At 37.4% G+C, this 21185-nt stretch overlaps 1 protein-coding gene across 1 annotated transcript; it reads right to left on the bottom strand.

Annotated features, from left to right (window-relative positions):
- Positions 1–1260: 1260 nt before the first annotated feature.
- MTPAP (mitochondrial poly(A) polymerase) lies at positions 1261–19971 on the bottom strand. Its single transcript, XM_084895651.1, is given in 10 exon segments — positions 1261–1989; positions 3678–3751; positions 3851–3943; positions 7606–7832; positions 9859–10070; positions 11567–11791; positions 14269–14502; positions 15029–15201; positions 19800–19916; positions 19919–19971. Coding segments are annotated over 10 exon segments (1746 nt in total). The 5' UTR covers positions 19953–19971; the 3' UTR covers positions 1261–1632.
- Positions 19972–21185: the final 1214 nt, after the last annotated feature.

The raw sequence follows: 21185 nt of genomic DNA, 5'->3' as shown, positions 1-21185 counted from the left end.
AGCATATTCCTTTATTAGATAGGATATGATCATGTTAGACATAATATCAATTCAGAAGAAACAATGTCCAAATAATGAAAAAATCATCTTTAGAACCTCTTAATATTTATGCTTTTAAAACTTAATTCTTAATACAGATTTCTAGCCCAACAAAATAAACCTAATGGCTTTTCAAGACACCATTTCTATAAAAAATACTAATACTTACTTGTTCAGATGTTGGTTATGCACAGAACTTATTTGCTTCATAACAATTCTGTTGGGACTTTCCCAAAATATCCCAAGCAGAGCTCATTATAGTTTCTGACTAAAAATTTGAAAACTACTACACATTCTAAATTTGAATTCTGAATAGCCAAGAATAGTCACATACCACGAACAACAACAACAAAAAAGGCTAAAGAACCCAGTACTATGTGCCAGACTCTTGATGTAACACTCTATGTAACTCATCCAATCTTCACAAGCTGTAAGGTAGGCATCATTAACATCACCAGCCTATATAATAAAACACTGATATACAAATTGACTAAACCACAGAACAGCCAGTCACTATAACGTGCACTAACAACCAGGGGCAGATGCTCAACGCAGAGCTGCCCCCTGGTGGTGACTGCCCTCCCACAGGGAGTGCCTCTCAGCCAGAAGCTGGGCTCACCGCTGACAAGCGCAGCAGCAGTGGTGGGAACCGCAGCAGCACTAAGGACCCTGAGGGGGATGTCCACCTACTGGCTTAGGCCCATTCCCTGCAAGAGGGCACAGGGTGGGCTGAGGGACCATCTTCGCCTCCCCTCCGCCTCCAAGTGCATGAATGTCATGCACCAGGCCTCTAGTTTACAGATGAAACAACTGGGGGCCCAGAGACTGAATCATTTACCAGGAAGCCAGTCTAGCTCAAGTCCGTGTTTTCAAGCACTACAATTTTTGCTTCTTAAAATGGAAGTTACTCCCTAGGAAATGTAATGGAATTATATTTTCATACACATCTATTTCCTTGAGGAAGAGTTCTCAAAAGAGAACTGAAGAAACACTACTAATATTACATATTAATAGAAGCATGGTTTTCTTTTTTTAAAATAGGAAAATTAACTAAGTAATAGTTAAAATACAATGTACTGATATGACATAGAATACTCTGATTGTAGTGACTGAAGTATCTAAATCCATCTTTTAAAAACATGAACGTTTTTCAAAATTACCAACATGTTTTAATTTAAATAAGAGCACTTATATAAGAATACAAAAGTATATACTAATGAGTACTACCAAAATTAAAAGCTTTATTTTACTCATTGAATGTATATATACATACCAGGAATTGACATGGATATAAACAATGGTGTAATTCTAAAAGTAATTACCATTTGCTCTGTACAGTTCCTTTATTATAGTACATTCTAAATCTTCTTTCACCTGCTCCTCCTTGTGGCTGCTGTTTTAATAAACTGCCACTGGGCAGCAGCCTGAAAATGTCCCAGAACTTCAGACCGGGGAAGGGTCCAGCAAGAAGATGGAAGATCAAGAGACATCACATCAAAGTTGAGCTCTGTAAAAATTCCACACCATTTCTCCCAGGCAGTCCAAAGACCATTTTATAGAATAAAACCAGTTCATGAAGCAAAGCAGTACCCATTATGCCTGTGTGCTAACTGTTCTTTTCCCATTGGTGTTTGTGGAATTTTCTGGACTTTTTATGGACTCCAACAAGTTTTTAATTCTCTCACTTGCAGGCTTCTTCCTTTTCTTCTTGCCATGAGACGTACTCTTTGCTACGGAAGGTAGCAGTAAGGCTGCCAGCCCCCATGGCTGATTACTTGATGGGGAAGGGTGATCTTTCTCTTCCTGATGTAAAATCCAGGCACTTTCTCTGGCCAGATCCACAAATTTTTGCAGTTGGCTTTGACTTACATTTTTACTGATGTTGAGAGAAGTTTCAAAAGGATTCTGAATGTGCAATGGAGAAGATTCAGGTTTGTTCTGTTCTCTTCCCTATAGATTATTACAAAGAAGAAACATCAATGCATGCCTCCTACTGGGGATCAAGCCTGCAATCCAGGCATGTGCCCTTGACTAGAATCAAACCTGAGACCCACAGACCTACATTCTATTCACTGAGCAAAACCAACTAGGGCCTCTGTTCCTCTTTTAAAATAATAAAAATTAAAAAAACATGTAAAATACCAGAATTAAGTTTACAGAGTAAACAATTTCTTTCCTACGAGGATTAGGAATACATTTGTGTATATGTGTGTGTATTTCTAAATTATTTCTTTTCCATTGTAGTTTTATGAGTATTTTTGAGAGGAAAATTAATTTGGTTGATGAGCTATGGATGCTGCTACTCAGGTGACAATATCTAAACTAATTCAATCAATAATAAGTATTTTTAAAATAGCAAATCTTTTACTTAACAGGACAGATCTGGGAAGAAAAGAATGAAAAAGAAAAATGGCAGAATATAAGGTAAAGATACATTTATGTTTGAAAGACTGAGAATAGAACATACAAAATTAGAAACCTTAAATAAAATATAGTAATTAATGTTTCCTGAATATAAAGTCAGAAAGAAAGAAAAGGAACAAAAGATTATTCATTAATCATTTCAAAACATTGTTTCCTATTGCATCATTCCTAAAGATCCAACAAAATAAGGCTCTGCCAGGTATGGCATCTCATAGAAAGAAAAAAAAAAAAATAGCTGACGCTCTGACTCACATGAGCAGCAGTGATCCATTAACTGATATTATCGTCTTCTCTTTCAAATGATATCACACATTACTTAAAAATTACAAAACAAATGGTCAAGAGTCTCCAATGTGAGCGAGCACCTGTTTATTCCCTAACTTTTCTCATGTCACTGCTCAGCAGGGCTCCTGCCTGTCCATCATCTCTAAGCCCTAGGGGTAAGAGTACAAAAAGGATAAAGAATTTCATCAGTTCAGTAACCTTTTTCTAATCTGAAATCTAATTACAAATCAGATTGCATTCCTCTTCCCCACACTTCTTAAAATATCTCCATCAGCAGGACAAAAGTTAGGGAAGAATGAACAAAGTTGAGTTGAAGAAACAGCAAATAAAAAGTATGTGCTTTATGAAATCACTCTAACAAGGGTTGTAACCAAATGTTCAAATGATAAACAGAATAAACCCAAACAGAGAACTTTCTCAAGTTTCTCCACCATTTTATAAACAAATTTTGCCTGTGTCTACTCTAATTTTCTTGTTAGAAAAATGTCTTTCATTCTAACTATTCAGATCCAAAATCATAAATTCACTTGTCAAAATAAATTAAATCCTAAAGGCTCAAATTGAGGGAATCGCTAAAATCTATCTTTGAGATCAGATATCCAATTGTTCTCTAGGAACACAAATCCAGTTTTAAAAGAACTGTATATAAAATTACGCTTTCCAGAAAACTTTTCAGAATTATATTCAACATTTTGAAAGATATAGTATTAGACATTGAAAGAGCTGGCTCCTCCTCTTCCAAAATAACTAGATGACTGATCTGAGTCAAGTTATGTAGCTCCTCTAGGCACCAATTTCCTTATTAATATTTATTACTATAGAGTTGAAATGTAATGATATTTGTTAGATGCTTTGAACATTAAACTAATTAAATATTAGTATAGTAGGAGACCAGATACCTAATCACCAAATATTAAAATATTATTTACCTGTCGAATATTTATGGAATTTTTATTGAAAGCGAAATTTCCAAAAAATTCAAAAAATTCCTTCAGTAGTAATTCTGCAAGAAAAGGAAATAAGAGAAAAGACTGTTTCAATCCAAAATAGAACACACACACAAAAAAAGAAAAAAAAAGAAAAAGAAAAAGAAAACACTTACCTAATGGTTCTGTGTTTTTTGAAGGTTCAATTCTATTCAAGTCACTAATGAATGTACAGTTGTGGCCTTCTATTATACATTTATCTTCTGCATCTTACATAAACAAAAACAAAAAATGTTTCACATTATATTTCAAAGGTATTTTCTACTTCAGAAAATAAATATGTAATTAATAAACGTTATAGATGAATGTTTCCTATTACTCAGTGTTTATGGATTTACGGTTAATGGGATTTAAAAAATTTAGACTTATACTACAGTGCAAAGAACATTACATTTACTTTAGCCTATTATAATTTTCTACCAACAACCAAGAATTCTTAATCTGATAATCAGTTTTCTAATTATAAATGAAAATGCAGATAGTGCCCATCTTTCACCAACTCAAATTTTGGCACTATCTTTAATCAATAATATTTCATTTTATCTCCATTTCAATTCTTATCACCTTTCTATGCATTGTTTTCAACAATATATCCACGACACAACTGAAACTCTAAGAGTTTTGAAAAACAAACAAGTAATTTCTACAATTAAATACTTTAAAGAGATTGTAATTCAGTATAGCAAATTTAACAGCACACTGCATGTAAACATTTCCTTTTCTAACAGAGTATGTGTGTATCTTTGAAGTAATCATTTCCCTTATCTATCTATCTATCTATCTATAAAACCCTAATATGGAAATAGACCAAATTGTGGAACTGAAAAATTGGTCACTATGACGTGCACTGACCACCAGGGGCACATGTGGAACATGGCGGGCATCAGCAGCAGGTGGCAGAGTGTGGAACATGGCGGGCATCAGCCACAGTGGGATGGTGGAGCAGGTGATCAGGGGTGCCAGACCAAGGCTGGGTAACGGTCACAGTCATTGGGGCGACCCTCTGATGGTTACTGAAAATTCTTTGCTCCTGCGCACTTTGGTGCTGCCAGGCACATCGCAACTGCTGCCAGCGCTGGCCCCACCTGCACCCACAGCCTGTGCCAAGGCTTGTACCAGCTGCTGGCACCGGCCCCAATCGCTCCGTGCTGTCAGTGTGTGCCAACGGGTGCGAGCAGGGCCAGCACCGTCAGAGCATGGGAGCAGCAGTGGGGGAAGCAGGGCTGCCAGCAGACGGGCCCAGGGGCCCAGGGGCCCAGTGAGAAGGGCCGGGCAGGGGTGCAGAGGATAGGCCGATACCCGCCCCTGTGCCCACTACAACCTCGCGGCCCACAGTTCCTTTCAGACGAGATCGGGCGCGTTCAGGGTGGTATGGCCGTAGACCCCACAGTTCCTTTCAAAGTACACGAATTCATGCACTGGGCTCCTAGTTATTAATAAATATACAACTATCAAAAAACCCCTCACCATTCTAATCTACCTTCCTTCCAGTGTACAATATTATAGGAAAACTCCCAATTTTCAAAAATTGAATCAACATCCACCTAACCTGAAAGCAATTAATTCCAAGGTTGGTGCTCCACCCTTTTGTCCCTTTAGCACATATCTGACTGCATTTTGATTGCATATACACTGTCTACTCCCGTATATCAGTCTGGGACTACAAAGGCCACTGTCCTGGCCATGATTGCCGCTCCATCCAGGCGAATCCACATAAGTGTTTAACATATAGCAGGCACATAACCAATAAAATGAATGATCACTGATATTTGATTTTGAATGCTTATCTGTAATTGTCAGAGAAATTAGAAAAAGGAACAAGATAAATCAACAGAAAAGGTAAAGTGCTATGTGTTCCTCCCACCACGCCTATGTTCCAATAACACTAATCCTCTCTGGGAGGCAGCCTATATGTTAGTTAAAAGCACAGGCTAAAGATGGTTAAATAAACACCTTCTTCCTCCTAAAACATCAGTAGAATGAGAGTAAAATGATATAAAATCTTAAAGATAGAGAACAGAAAAGAGCAATAAAAAATTTTAAGTTGAAGGACAGATGAAAAAGGAGTAATGACTTAGGAGATCTGAAAACACTGAATCCTCAACCAGCAGTAAAGCAAGCCAAGAAAAAAACCAAATATACACAAGGCAGAGCCCCTGACAGCTCAGGGATTGGAGGACCAGTTTTGACTGGGAGTTTGATGGTTAAAGAAGTCCTGAAGTCTTCCCCAGATCTCTTTTTCCCCCAAAATTTTAGTATGTTAATAGCCAGGCCTATTAAAAAAAAAAAAAAAAAGGTACAGAGTCATTTCTAGAGAATATGAATAGCTCAGAAGAAATGACCCAGAGATAATGACATGTAAAGATCCCCCAACATGAAACAGTCCAGCCAAACTGCCTTACAATGAACATTAATCAGAGTCAACAAACCCCACTAAGCTCAAAGATTCAAATTAACTTTTTGGTTTCTAACTCTAACATGAACAGAAATTAAAAGATTATCAGACATCTGAGCAAGGACTCTTAACATGAGACTAAACAAAATAAAATGAAAAGCTATTTATTTTTAAATAGATTTGGAATAAAAACAATATGTCATTTTAAATTTGTCCATAAATCATATTCTTTTCTCAAGATAATTAGCCGAACTTTAAATCTCTGTGCTAGAGTGAGTTCCTGAGAATATTGTCCATATAACCACTGCACCAAAAATAACACAAAACACATGCTAAGTAACCAATATTTAGTGAATGAATAGCACCAAACAATGAGATGGGCCTATATAGACATGGATGTTGCCCTTTATTTCAATTTCAAAAGTGAGAAAAATGGCCACTACTCTACCTGAAAACTTCCTACTTTCCATTCACCTATCACACTGAGCTCTTTTTAGAGCTCAATTTCAAGCTATACTTAGTGTTTACTCGAAAGAAAAGACTATTTGTAATTTGAATAAATGAGAAAAAATGGCATAGAGGAGAATTTACAGACTCAGGTAAAAATAAATAGTGCGAAAAAGAGCTAAGATAAAATGTTATCAGAGTAATCACAGTATTGGCAGGAATATCGAACACATTAAAGGTGGCGGAAGAGGTTGGAGAATTGAGTTATGGTTAAATAAGTAAAAGTCTTAAAACAAGAAGCTAAGTAAACTGAGGTTTATTCTATAAGGAATAAAATCCCTTTTAAAGTTACTTTAAACTGACAAGATTTAGAGATGTACTTAAAAAAAACTGCCATGCAGCAATATAGAGGATGGGTAAACTACAGAGTGTACATACTACAGTATGTACATTTTGAGTGTATCCCTAAATTAGCTTCCTTCTGGAATTGAGGATTTTAATACTTTATATCTCCTCAAGCAGTCTATCAAAAATTTTAAATATAAATTAAATAGCATAATAATTTTAAAATTTATCTAGTAATATTGCTTATAAACTTTAAAAAATTTAGTATCTTAAAACATCATGAAACAATTAGAAATCTAGAAATAGCTTCAGACTTAGAAAGCCATCTATGAATGTAATCCACTCAAATGACTTATCTAGGATATGCTTTTTCCCCCCGAAGTTTGGTCAAACTAAGGGAGAGGCTCCAACTGTCTCATGATAGTTGTAAACAATCATGTCAATTGACACAAAAACAAAACAACAGAATTCTCAAAAAATTCTATAGGCCTCAGTTTTGCAAGTCATCTGATCTCATGACCTCTCATGGGTATAAAAAAATAAAAAGCATTTAGAAAAAGTTTAGATTCACAAGGCTTTAAAAATATATAAGAAAAATGATATGACTAATAAACACATATGACATGGTAATTATATTCACTCTAAACGTTAGAAAGAAAATAGAGAGACTGCTTCTAGTCTTACCTGCTAGGGTTTTTAAGTAGTCTAGTGTTGGAAGAATAGGGGGTGATCTCCTCTGGAGAAAAAAGATGACCATCATTGTAAGGGAGAAATTTGTAATCCAAGCACCGGGAATACTACTTGTTAATGAATGTGCTCGAGCCCAGCAACGAATACTAAACACCATGGCTCTCACTCGTGAATCCAGGGTACCGTATATATAAAGGAGTTCAGAACTTTTCAAGGCAATCCTTCCAAAGAAAATAATGAAAAGAATTTTCAATCTTTCAAATTATGATTCCCAAAATAGAATAAAACATACACCTAGAAACTTATCTAAATACATCTTCCTATATATGAATGTATTCAGAACAATGAGACCAGATAATCAAAAAAGTATGGTGTATATGCAATATAAAACTTAACGTAAATAGCTGAATATAAAATATATTCATTATCATTAAAACAGTCTTCTAAATGTTGGCAATTACAATATACTTCTTTTTTTTTTTTTTTTTAAATATATTTTTTATTGATTTTTCAGAGAGAGGAAGAGAGAGGAGTAGAGAGTTAGAATCATCGATCAGCTGCCTCTTGCACACCCCCTAACGGGGATGTGCCCGCAACTACTGTACATGCCCTTGACCGGAATCGAACCCGGGACCCTTCAGTCCACAGGCCGGCGCTCTATCCACTGAGCCAAACCGGTCCCGGCTACAATATACTTCTAAAACTTAGAATTTTTAAATCAAAGTTCTTAAACATGACTTAAGTGAAACACACTATATATAAGAACTCTTTAATAACTGTCAATAAAGGTAAATAAGGGGCTTTGCACATCAGTTTCACATGGTTAATCTAGTTCTTTGGTAGACAAATTAGCCTAAAACAGAGGTAAATATTCTACTTATTTTATCAAGTATAAATGTCTTAAAATTCGGTCAAAATTACTTGTCTACTACTTATAAAAGCCAAAACCCACAAGTATAAAGTGTCTATTAAGAAATTAAACTTCAGAGCCTATTTTATATAAGTTTCCTAGTCATAATGTTATAATGCAAAGATTATTAATCACAAATATTTTAAAATATTTAAGCTCCTCCTGATCAAAACATATCTAGTAATTTCTCAAAGAACAGACATAGGGCACTAAATCATTTAACAGTATCCACTTCAAAATGTCTGTGAAAGTACCACAGTGCCATTTACTTCCTGAGTTGAAAGAGAATATAAGAAATTTCAAATTAGAAATTCACAGTGATTAAATGTTTAACTACATAGTGTGGTGTTCCTACAAATATCACATAGATTCAAATATTTTTGTCAAAAATAATTTTTGTAAAAGCTTTCTGTGTTTTTATGCAACTAGTAATAATGTTATGTTTATTTTAGGATAAAATGTGTTTTATCTATGTAAATGAAGATAAAAAATAAATATCAAATAGTGTGATATCTGATATAAAGAAATAATGTAAAATTAAAAACCTGAAGCATATTAAAACAAATTTTCAAAACCTGTCCTAACAAAACAATGAAAATAACACCATTACAGACAAATATAAATGCCATTTTGTTCTATTTTACATACTAGAAAGCAAATATACTTTTAGAAAATGCAGTATATAATTTTATTTATTTTTTACTCCATGGGCTATTTGAGAAAAATTCAGAAATACTCAGCACTGTCTTATTAGTGAACACTTGAGTTTAATTAAATGAGAATACTAAAGCTAAGAAATAAACTCAAAAAGTTTTCCTTAATGAGAACAAAATAGATTAAAAAAAGTAATGAAAGTATGAAAACTGCTAAAGAAAAACTACATGTCTAAAGCCACTAAGACTACTTTTTGAGACAAGCAAATCCCATATTTGTTTAGGACACAAAGTTGATTATATCTATAGGTAATTCAGAGGTCAAACTCAAGTTGCTACTCTATTTTCTAAGTATATTGAGAAGATTATATAGAGAAAACGATATACTATAGGTACGTACATGTTGTCATCAAGCTGCATTGGTAAGAACAATAAAATGCAATTCTTCCAGAAGATGATGTTATGTATAACATTTTAACACAATATCCTAACATTTTATTTTTGAATGCCAAAAAACTAATATGCATAGAATAAGAGAGAGTATTTCCTACTTTTCAATCCAAGTGTTCAAATCTTTAAAAGATTATTAAAGCATCCAAAGCCACTAGAATGTTCTGTTTAAGAAAAACTATACTAATTCCTTATAATATTTACATTTAAGATAATAAACTAAAGAGATCATACCTATTGTTAGTAGTCAAATCACACTGAAATCCAGAGGCCTGGTGTGAGAATCTCACCAGCGGACACCGAGCATTTAATATTTTTTGTACACCCACACAACCAGGGCCAAAGTTGTCAAGGCATTCTCCTATCACAGAGAGGATCTTCTGAGTTGCAATTCTTTCTGTAGGAACATTTTTCACTTGAAATTCCATCAGAAAATTTCCTGAAGTCTGAATAATAAAAACATTTGTTAATAGGAGTTTTTCATAAAAAGGAATTTCTTACATAAACTTTTTCAAAAGAATGCTCTAACTCATTCCTGGCAAAAATAAACAAACAAAACAAAAACAAAAAAACACAGCCAAAAGCAGACTTGACAGTATATGTACAAGATCAGTAGATCAACACAAGAAAAAGACAGTATAAACAGACTTAATTATTTATAGAAATGCAACACTTAATAACATAAACTGCAAGTTACAGGGGGAAAATTACTATTCAACAAATGAGTCAAGTGACCACTAAAAAAAACAAAACAAAACTATTTAAATCCTACTTTGGTCCAAAAACCAAAGTAAAGTCAAGGTGAACCAAAAATTTAAATGGAAAAAGTTTAAAAGTTTTATCAATAAAGTACAATTAAGTGAATATTTTGACAATCTCAAGTAGTGAAGGATTCTCTAACCATCACACAAAATTCCAGAGCACACAAAAGAAAAAATATGATTACAAGAAAAATTAAAATCATCTTAAGGTAAAGTATATACTCATTACTAGATAAAAAACGAAATAAAACAAATATCACATAAAGGTCTACTTTTCCTAATTTAGAAAGGGTTTGTACATATGAAAGGGAGGAAAACACACCCAATTCTAAAAATGGGCAAAAAGACTTGAATAAGAAATTAACAGAACAAAATGGCTAAGAAACATAGTACAGATGTTCTTGTTTTCTAGAAACTAAAGAAACTTTTCACTTATCAGTCTGGCAAAGACAAAAAGGCTGACAGGATCAGCACTGGTAATTGTAAGGAAGCATGTATAGTATTATAGTGACAGGAGAAGGGAAAACTGAGACATACTTTTAGACAACTTTAATATCTATTGAAATTTTAAATATAATTGGATAGGCATTACAATTCAAGGACATTATCTCAAAGAAAAACTTGTATAAATGAATCAATTTACAAAGCTGTTCACTCACTGCAGCATTACCTGTGAGGGTCCCTATCCTCAACCACCCTTTCTTCTAGAACTCATTCCTAAAAGGCTCTAGGCTCCAGATTTAATACTGAACTCTTTAACCATTTCATTACACATGTATAAAATATTCACCAAAAAATGATCACATATTAGAGAAATACAAAGAAAGACTTTACAATTTCAAAGAATCAATAGCAAATAGACCATATTCTTTTTTGTTTTGTTAATCCTCACCCACTGATATTTTTTCCATTGATTTTTTTTAGAGAGAGTGAAAGGAAGGCAGGAGGATGGAGGGGGAGCTCAGAGGGTAAGGTAAAAGGAGAAAGAGGAAGGGAGAGAGAAGAAATACCAATTTGAGAGAGGCACATCAGCTGGTTGCCTCCTACACATGCCTCAACTGGGGCTGTGGATTGAACCTGCAACCCAGGTATGTACTCTTGACTTTAGAAATCAACAGCTGTAATTCCTTTAAAAGATTTTCTTTATTGTTCTATTATATTAATTTTAGTGATCTAATTACCTTGTGAGCATTGAAATTTCCAATTTCATCTAGAGCCAAAAACATATCCAAATCACATCCTAATTTCCCAAAACTGTTCACTGACGAGCCAAAAGGTCTGACTGCACAGCCTGGAAAATATGCAGCTGCTATGTCTTCAATAAGGGAACAGGTGAGATAGCGGAGCTTCGTGTTCTCCTCTGTGAGCTGGAACTCCTTCAAGAGCGTGTTCAGCTGATCATCTATCTAGCTGGCCAAAGCAAAAACAACAAAATATAGAAAATGTACAGGTCATATGAAGTAATTGTCATTTTACTTCTAGAGATTTAATAGTTTTGGAGACCTATCTTAAAAATATGAAATCTTTTTTCTTCAACCTTAAAAGAGATTTTTTAAATACCCCTAAAAAAAAAAAAAAAAAAAAAAAAGCACTGAGAAATAATGACACTAGCAAAATAAAAGTTAACCAGAATTAAAACTACTACTTTTCTTAGCAATGAGTACAAAATATTTTCTTAGAAAAATGAAAATAGTAAAATGTTCCAGAGGAGGTCAAAAACAATAAAAAAAGATATGGCTGCAGCTACGGAGCGAGCAGGAGGCTTGAATTTCCCTGGTAATGGAGGAAGCCAGGCTTTCTGCACACCCTGGCCAGCCTAAGCCCCCACTCAAGGCTAGAAGTTTCAATTATGGAAGATAAATAAATCCCAGATACCAGGGCCTCTGCTTGGGTCGCCGAGGGGCGTGGCCGGCCTGCAAACAACCACAGGCCCCTCACTCAGGCCGCCCACACCCCAAGGGAACCCCTATCCTGATTTGGGGCACCCTTCAGGGCAAACTGGCCTGCCCCAATCCATGCACCAGGCCTCTGTCCTATCTAATAAAAGAGTAATATGCAGATTGACCATCATTCCCACACACAAGATGGCTGCCCCCATGTGGACACAAGAGGGCCACCACTAGATGGCCAGCAGGGGAGGGTACTTGGGGGCAATCAAGCCTACAGGGTAGAGCAGTTAGGGATGACTAGGCCTGCAGAAAGGGAAGGTGAGGGTGACTGGGCCTGCAGGGAAGGGCAGTTGAGGGGGAACCCAGCCCTTTAGGGGAGAGCAGTTGGGGGGGACCAGGCTTGCAGGAGAGGGCAGTTAGGGGTGACCAGGCCTGCAGGGGAGGGCAATTAGGGGCAATCAGGCTGGCAGGGGAGCAGTTAGGTATTAATCAGGCTGTCAGGGGAGTAGTCAGGGGGTGATCAGGCTGGCAGTAGTTAGGGGCAATCAGGAAGGCAGGCAGGCGAGCAGTTGGGAACTAGCAGTCCTGGATTGTGAGAGGGATGTCTGACTGCCCATTTAGGCCAGATCCTTCCGGGATTGGGTCTAAAGGGGCAGTCGGACATCCCCTGAGGGGTCCCAGATTGGAGAGGGTGCAGGCTGGGCTGAGGGACACACACAAGCCCTCCCACCCCCACATGCACGAATTTCTTGCACCGGGCCTCTAGTCATATTATATATACATATATATACATATATACAGTAATAGTATATAGTGTGTGTATCTATACTAATAATAGAGGAATATGCAAATTGGTCGGGATGCTGTCACGTAACAACCAATCAGGATGGGGCCGGGGCAGGGCCATGGCGGAGAGTTCTTAGCACGCCTATGCTGGGGGTCCGAAGGGCATGGAGAGGAAGAGAGAACTGATAGACAGTTAGGGGGATTAGGCCAGGAGGGGAGAGCAGACAGGCAATTAGGGGTCTAGGCTGGCAGGGGAGAGCAGATAGGCCAGCAGTGAGGGGGCACAGGCCAGGAGGGGATAGCAATTAGGGGAATCAGACCAGGAGGAGAGAGCAGTTAGGGGCAATCAGGCAGGTGAGCAGTTAAGAGCCAGTGATTCCCGATTGCAAGAGGGATCCCAGATTGGAGAGGGTGCAGGCTGGGCTGAGGGACTCCCCATTACCTGTGCATGAATCTCATGCACCAGGCCTCTAATATATATATATGTGCACATATACTAATATATATATATATGTGCATATATACTAATATATATATATATATATATATATATATATATATATAGCATCAGACATATACACACACACACACACACACACACATAACTGATGTTAAAATGATTACTTTTTGAAAGTGCACACTGGAATTAAATACTTAAAATACAAATCATAGCCTTAAATGCCCATATTTGAAAATAAGAATAAACTGAACAAAGCATTCAACTCAAGAAAAAAAAAAAAGCAGAAAAAAAAAGCAAAGGAAATATAAAAGGTTAGAAGTAAAATTTTTAAAACTAGAAAATCAAACCACACAATATTATTTTTATAAGTAAAACCATGAAATGATTCTTTGAAGGGACTACTAAACTAGCTAAACCTCTGATAAATCTTAAGAAAAAAGAAAACTAACAGAAACATTATTAGAGAGCTGAAACAAAAGAGATAAAACAAAAAGAGATATTTTAAAATTTGGAGAACAATGCCACCTACAAATTTGTCATTTTGTTGACAGAAGCAAGCCAGCCCAAAATTTTGGAAGAATATGGCTACTTCTGAGGAGAACAAATGGGGTATGGGGTCAGGAAGTGGGGAAGAATTACTTTCATTTTTCAGTCAACTTATTCTGTAGTTTGAATATTTAATAAGAACTTATAACATAAAGTAATGCAAACATGTTTTAAAGTAGGGTAAGTATATCTAGAAACTTACACTTTCAGCATCACAAAGTAACTCAAAGAGTTTCTTGCTTGAAGGAGGCGACTGATTATAACGTGGCATACATGGCTGTTCGGAAGTCTGGTCTGAGGAATTCTTCAACTTTAAATTGAAGAAACGTGATCTGAATGGAATTGCAGCTTCTGTGCCCATGTTCGGAGTACGAGTTAAATTCTGCAGTGAAGCTACACTTTCCTTTTGACAGAATTCTACAACAGCATAAAGACCCTATATCAAAAACATAAAAAACAGAACACATTTCAAAATGATATGTTTATCACAGTAATATTTTAGTTCATATTTCAAAGCAATTACTATAAGATGAGAAAATATTAATTTTTAAAATTTAAAAATGATAGGCTTCTAATAGGAGCATTGGTTTTAATCGTTATAAACAGATAAGAAAAGCAATATTATTAAGTGATAATAGTCAAGAGAAGCTGAAAAGAATGTTAAAATATAAAATGAAAAAGCAAAACAAAGATCCCTCCCACTGGTCTTTATCCCTAAAACAATGGGATTATTTGAAGTATTCAAATAATGAAATCCTTAAATTATAAGCAATTACAGAATTGTTTATAATTCTGTAATCCTCCTATGAGGAGTTCTATTCTCATATTTCAAACATAAATCTCCTAGAGAAATTTAGATAAAGAAAAATGTAGAATAGCCAAAGAGAACTTAACTTTACCATATGCAAAGATGCAAAAGAGCTAGAAATAAAAATAATAACTATTTTTTTTCAAATACTTACAAAGCTTTCAAAGAAGAAATGATTATTTATAGGTCCATGTTGGGATAAGTACTTGAGAAACTTTTTTTCACTGGTTTTATTTGGGCAAAGTATTAAAATAGTCCGCTGTGCCTGTTCTCGTCTTTCTTTTTGTACCTCAGAGAATCTCTTTTTGGGAGTCCTTTCCTCAGAGCCTATGAACGAGACAAAACCAATTCCAACACATGTACACGTGTAAAATTTAAAGCATATTTTTGATCAAGTACATAAAAATTTTACATCAAACTAAAACCAACTTTATCCTAATCTCATCTTCTTCTCTTCTAAGGATGAAACTATACTACTTCAATTTTCATTGTACCACTTTCTTTTGACTATCATTAAAACTGCCCACTTTCCACGCTGGCCAGGTAGCTCAGTTGGTTAGAGCACTATTCCCAATATACCAAGATTGTAGGTTCAATCCCTGGTCAGGACACATAAAAGGATCAATCAATGACTACATATATAAGAGGAACAACAAATCAATGTTTCTCTCTCTTTGCTCTCCTCTAAAAATCAACCAATAAAATTTTTAAAATGCTTCAACTGTCCACTTTTTTTAATTTTTAATTTTTATTAAGGTATTATATGTGTACATATCTTACCATTGCTCCCCCCACCCCACTCCCATATCAACTGTCTACTTTCTGTTTTTATTTTTTTTTTATCCTCACCTGAAGATATTTTCCCACTGATCTTTAGAGAGAATGGAAAAGAGAAGGAAAGACAGAGAAATATTAATGTAAGAGAAACACATCCATTGGTTGTGCCTGACCAGGGCCCGGGCTGGGGAAGAGGCTGCAACCCAACCGAGGTAAGGTACTGTCCTTTACCGGAACTGAACCCGGGACACTTTGGTCCGCAGGACAATGCTCTATCCACTGAGCCAAACGGGCTAAGGCTGCTTTGATTTACTATAATATATACAATGCCTAGTGCTAAAAAGAGTTCCACAAAATTTTAAAAGCAAAACCAGGAAAGTAAAGTCACTCACTTAACATTTCACAAATACACACATAAAAAATCAAAAAATCTGTGTAAGTTGTAACATCCCATAGCCTAAAATTATTATAAGCTTGAGTTTAATGAGACAATGAGGTTAATGTAGTGAAATAAGTTATTACAGTTTTTCGTCAAGGGTCTGGATTAGGCTTAAACAATTAACAATTATCAACTATCATGTGCTCAGGAAATCAAAGAACTTAAAACCTAGTTGCTGCTCATAAAGAGTTCATGATAATTTTATTAACGAAAGAGGGTAAAATTTTCTTTATTAAAAACCAACTATAGAGATTAGGGGGTTTATAATCACAGGAAATGAAGAAAACAAGAGCTGTGATAGTCAAGAATTAAATACTACTAATCCACTGACCACAAAGAAAAGATCAACAAATAAACCAAATGTCAAGTCAACCAAGTATAAAGAAAAAGAAAATCATTTAAGTTAAAGCCAAATACTGAATCTTAGGAATTCATTTTTTAATCCAACATATTTAACTTATAGTTGATGCTTAAAGTGCTTCTCTAAAAATCTGGAACGGTATAACCTAGAGGTTATAATCCACCATATCTAGTATCAACACCCTCAAAAAATTTCAGAGATTAAATTAAAAATGTAACTGATGTATTGAAATCAAGAGGCTTTTAACATCATCTTCTTTCAAAAGATTGTTATAAAACTAAAAGATAACCCGGCCAGCATGATTTAGTAGTTATTGACCTATGACCTATGAGCCAGGAAGTCACAGTTTGATTCCCAGTCAGTGCACAGGCCCAGGTTATAGGTCTGACCCCCCTGTTGGGGGGTGAGAGGGATCATGCAGGAAGCAACCAATCAGTTATTCTCTCTCTCCCTCTCCCTTCCTCTAAGTTAGGGGTGTCGAACTCAATCAGAGAAGGGGCCAAAATCTAAAATCCAGCCTAAATCGCGGCCGAATGGTTTACTGAACAGTCATAAACTGACAATGTCATAAACTGACAGTGGAGTGCAGTGATGACAGCGCGGTGTGGGCCACATTGCAAGGCCTGGCGGGCTGGATTTGGCCCCCGGCCTTGTGTTTGACACATGTGCTAAGTCTAAGAGGCTAATATGCAAATTGACTGAACAGCAGAACAACTGGTCGCTATGACACACACTGACCACCAGGGGCAGATGATCAATGCAGGAGCAGGCCCCTGGTGGTCAGTGTGCTTCCCACAGGGGAGTGCTGTTCAGCCAAAAGCACAGCAGCAGTAGTGGGAGCCTCTCCCACCTCCACAGCAGCACTAAAGATGTCTGACTGATAGCTTAGGCCCACTCCCCAGAGGAGAGCATCAGTTGGATATCCCCTGAGAGCTCCCAGACTGTGAGATGGTGCAGTCTGGGCTGCGCACCCCCCCCCCCCCCCCCCCCCCGCAACACCCCAAGTGCATGAATTTCATGCACAGAGCCTCTAGTAAAAATATTAACCCTTTGCACTCCGCTGTCCCCTCTCAGGGACATCGGAATTCTAGCATATCACTCGGATGTCCCCTCTCAGGGGGGACATTTGCAGTTTATTAGTGATGACGGGGAATTGAGTTAATTCAATGCACGTTTCCACCGCAAAGTAGCGTCGAGTAGCTGGTAGCCAATGTCCAGAATGGTTCGGAGTGCAAAGGGTTAAAAAAAAAACCAAACAAAAACTGATAAAGGAAATACTGCAAATACACTATACTTTGATTTCAGCAAATTCCAAAACATCCTCATAGATTATTAATCAAAAGCTCTTAGAATTTTTCAAATTCTGGTAAAAGATTATTTTTATTCTTCCCTTTGAAGAAAGCTAAGAGCACATGGACATGGAGCTACTGGTGGCCATGATCCCCACCATCAACATCCCCAAATAGAAGAATCTGAGTTAATGAAGCCACCAAACTACAGCTGAGGAAAACAACAATACTCACACTGACCACATCCATCCAGTCAACCTTAAAGCAGCTGTTTTTTTCTGGAGTTTGCTTACATAGGTTGGTATTCCTCCCTTTTCTACTGAGGATAATTTAAATTAGTCTCTGTCATCTGCACCCAAGAGTCCTGAATAATATACTACATAATTTTTATTCTAAAATCAGGTTTCTTTCCATCACTCACATGAAAGCTATGTTAAAACTAAGATTACCATGGAAATGGGAAATTAGTAGATTTTAGCCCATTATAAACATTTTTCAACCATTAGAGACTGACCAAAAATGAAATTGCCTGATTTATGCAAGTGTCTTCCTTGTTACTAGAAAATGTTACTAGGAATGTTCTGGAAATAAGTTCTCACACTGAATAAAAAGTGGAATTAGTCCTTTCAATTATAAAATTATATGCTTCTAAGTGAGTATAAGTGTAGTTATCTTCCCTTTTTAAAACTGAAGGAGTTCAAATGAGGATTTTATTACTTGTCCCTGAATGCTTAGCCAGTTATATTATCCTAATATACAAAATTGAAACACATTTCCTAAGAAAAACAATAAAGCTGTATTAAGTTAGTAGTCTTGGAATCAGAAGGTTTTATTCTTATCTTAGCTACTGAACAGCTGGGTAATTTTGAACTAGCCACTTGGATTAGCTGTTTCCTCATCTTTAAATAAATAACAATTCCTCCCATATCTACTTTAAAGAATTTTATTTTTCAGAGCACACGAAAATACTCTGAAACTTAAGCCACATACAGATGTTAAATTATAATAGCTTGCTTGGCATAATCCTTAAATTTTCAGAGTTCCTTAAGAATTTTAACACAAGCAGTTTCTAAGTTCAATCCAATCAGTATTCCAATGAAATGTCATATTAAGTAGTATTTCTCACTGTCCATAGGATTCTTTCATACATTCTGAGGAGAGCAAGCCTATCATTTATTTTATGGGAAAATAATTTGCTTGTTTAGCCTGCTTCAAAACTGTTCCCAGAAACAATTTCATACTTTAAAACTACAGCTCCAAGAAATATAAGAAATCGACACATTTTGTTTTCAGCTCCACTTGAGGTCTAAACTCAGCTATGTGACACTGCACAAGGCATTCAGCTCTTTGAGTCTCCTGCTACATCTGTTAAAACGGATCCACGGACACATTTCTTGCTAGATTGTTTTAAGGATTGTAAATATGTACACAATTCTTGGATTATAAGAGGGGTTCGATGGTAGTGGCTTGTCCATACACAAACACATATGGTTAGAATGCCTGCAGGGCAATAGCCTGCTCCAGTGAATGCATATCTGTTACCGGATTTATTTTGCTCAAAACGGGATAAAGTAATAAGGCAGCAGCAGTAGACTTCACAGGCACAGCCTACATGTGGGAGCCAGGAATCGTGGTTATCCACCAAGACTTTACACGTGGCCTCCATCAGCGATGTGTATCAAAATCAGAAACAACTGTGAGCCATGAGGTAGCCAACTGGGTATGTGGCTTCTGTGTTATGATTGGGAACGTTATCTCGCCAGACTGTAAAATACTAGCAAGTTGTGCTCCTGGCCTGAACTTCAGAGGTTTAAACAATTGCATTGCGGTGCACGGGAGTCCGCAAAGACGTCACACACCCACCGCCACGAGCGACAGGGGCCGCCCAGGTCCCCCTCCCCAGCGTACCAGAGGACACAGGACGCAGCCTCACCCTATCGCCGCAGGTTCCACGGCGACTCCACGGGCCACGCGTTCGCCCGCGATCCCTGTCTCTTCCCCTTCCCTCGCCCGCGGTCGGACCAGGCTACAGAGCAAACCGAGGACACGGCGCCATCACCTGTCTCCGTGCTCCCCGAGGACTGCCGCTCCCTCGTGGCGTCTGCGGCAGCGGTTTCCGGACAACTCAGAAGCCTGTGGATTGGACGCAGGTTTAGACTTCTCCGCGTACACAGGGGAAGCGGCTCAACAGGCCCACGCCGCGGGCCGCCATGGTGAGAGCCGCTGGCGGCGCTAAGACGAAAGGGCAAGCACTTCCGCGCAGGCGCGCTGAGGCGAAAAGAACGGAAAGTCTAGAGGGTCAAACTAGGCGAAAGGCGTTTGGTTACAAAAGAAGAAAGTCAGCCGAGCAGAGACCGGTTTGGCTCAATGGATAGAGCGTCGGCTTGGGGACTAAAGGGACCTGGGTTCGATTCCGGTCAAGGTCATGTACCTTGGTTGCGGGCCTATCCCCAGTAGGGGGTGTGCAAGAGGCAGCTGATCGATGACTCTCTCTCATTGATGTTTCTATCTCTCTATCTCTCTCCCTTCCTCTCTGTACAAAATCAATAAAATATATTTTTTTAAAAAATCTCATTAAAAAAAAAAAAAAAGTCAGCCGAAACCTGTTTGGCTCAGTGATAGAGCTCGGGCTGCGGACTGAAGGGTCTCCGGTTCGATTCCAGTCAAAGGCATATGCCTTGGTTGCGGACACATCCCCAGCAGGGGGTGTGCAAGAGGCAGCTGATCAATTATTCTCTCCCATCGATGTTTTTAACTCTTTAAAAAATCAATAAAATATATTTTTTTTAAAAAAGAAGAAGAAGAAGAAGGAGAGAGGAGGGAGGAGGAGGAAGAAGAAGAAGAAGAAGAAGAATGAAGAAGAAGAGAAGGAGGAGGAGGAGGAGGAGGAGGAGGAGGAGGATGGAGGAGGAGGAGGAGGAAGGAAGAAGAAGAAGAAGAAGAAGAAGAAGAAGAAAGAAGAAGAAGAAGAAGAAAAAAGAAGAAGAAGAAGAAGAAAGAAGAAGAAGAAGAAAGAAGAAGAGAAGAAGAAGAAGAAGAAGAAGAAGAAGAAGAAAAGTCACCCGGAATGAAACGCTTGAGCTTTCAAACACGTTTTATTTCCACTCTCCCACGGTTCTGGAAAAGAAGACCCAATAGCCGGCGTGGCTCAGTTTTTGAGCGTGGCCCTGCACCAGCAGGTCGCTGGTTGGACTCCAGGTCCGGGCACGTGCCAAGGGCTTTAGCTCCAACCTCAGTGTGGGGTGTACTGGAGGCGTCCCTTGGATGATTCTCATAGATATCTCTCTCTCTCTCTCTCTCTCTCTCTCTCTCTCTCTCTCTCTCTCTCTCCTCCCCCCCCTCCTTTCCGCTCTCTATAAAATCAATAAAAAGATATATTTTTTAAAAGGAGACCAATAGTTGGAGCCATGAATGGTGAAAAGAAACAGAACAAGGTCGTGAAGAA

The sequence above is a fragment of the Pipistrellus hanaki genome (genome assembly GCF_964339955.1).
Source record: "Pipistrellus hanaki genome assembly, chromosome: 1".
In the NCBI taxonomy this organism is placed as follows: Eukaryota; Metazoa; Chordata; class Mammalia; order Chiroptera; family Vespertilionidae; genus Pipistrellus; species Pipistrellus hanaki.
The sequence above is the reverse complement of the archived record's forward strand: the minus strand, read 5'-3'. Positions and strand labels throughout refer to the sequence as shown.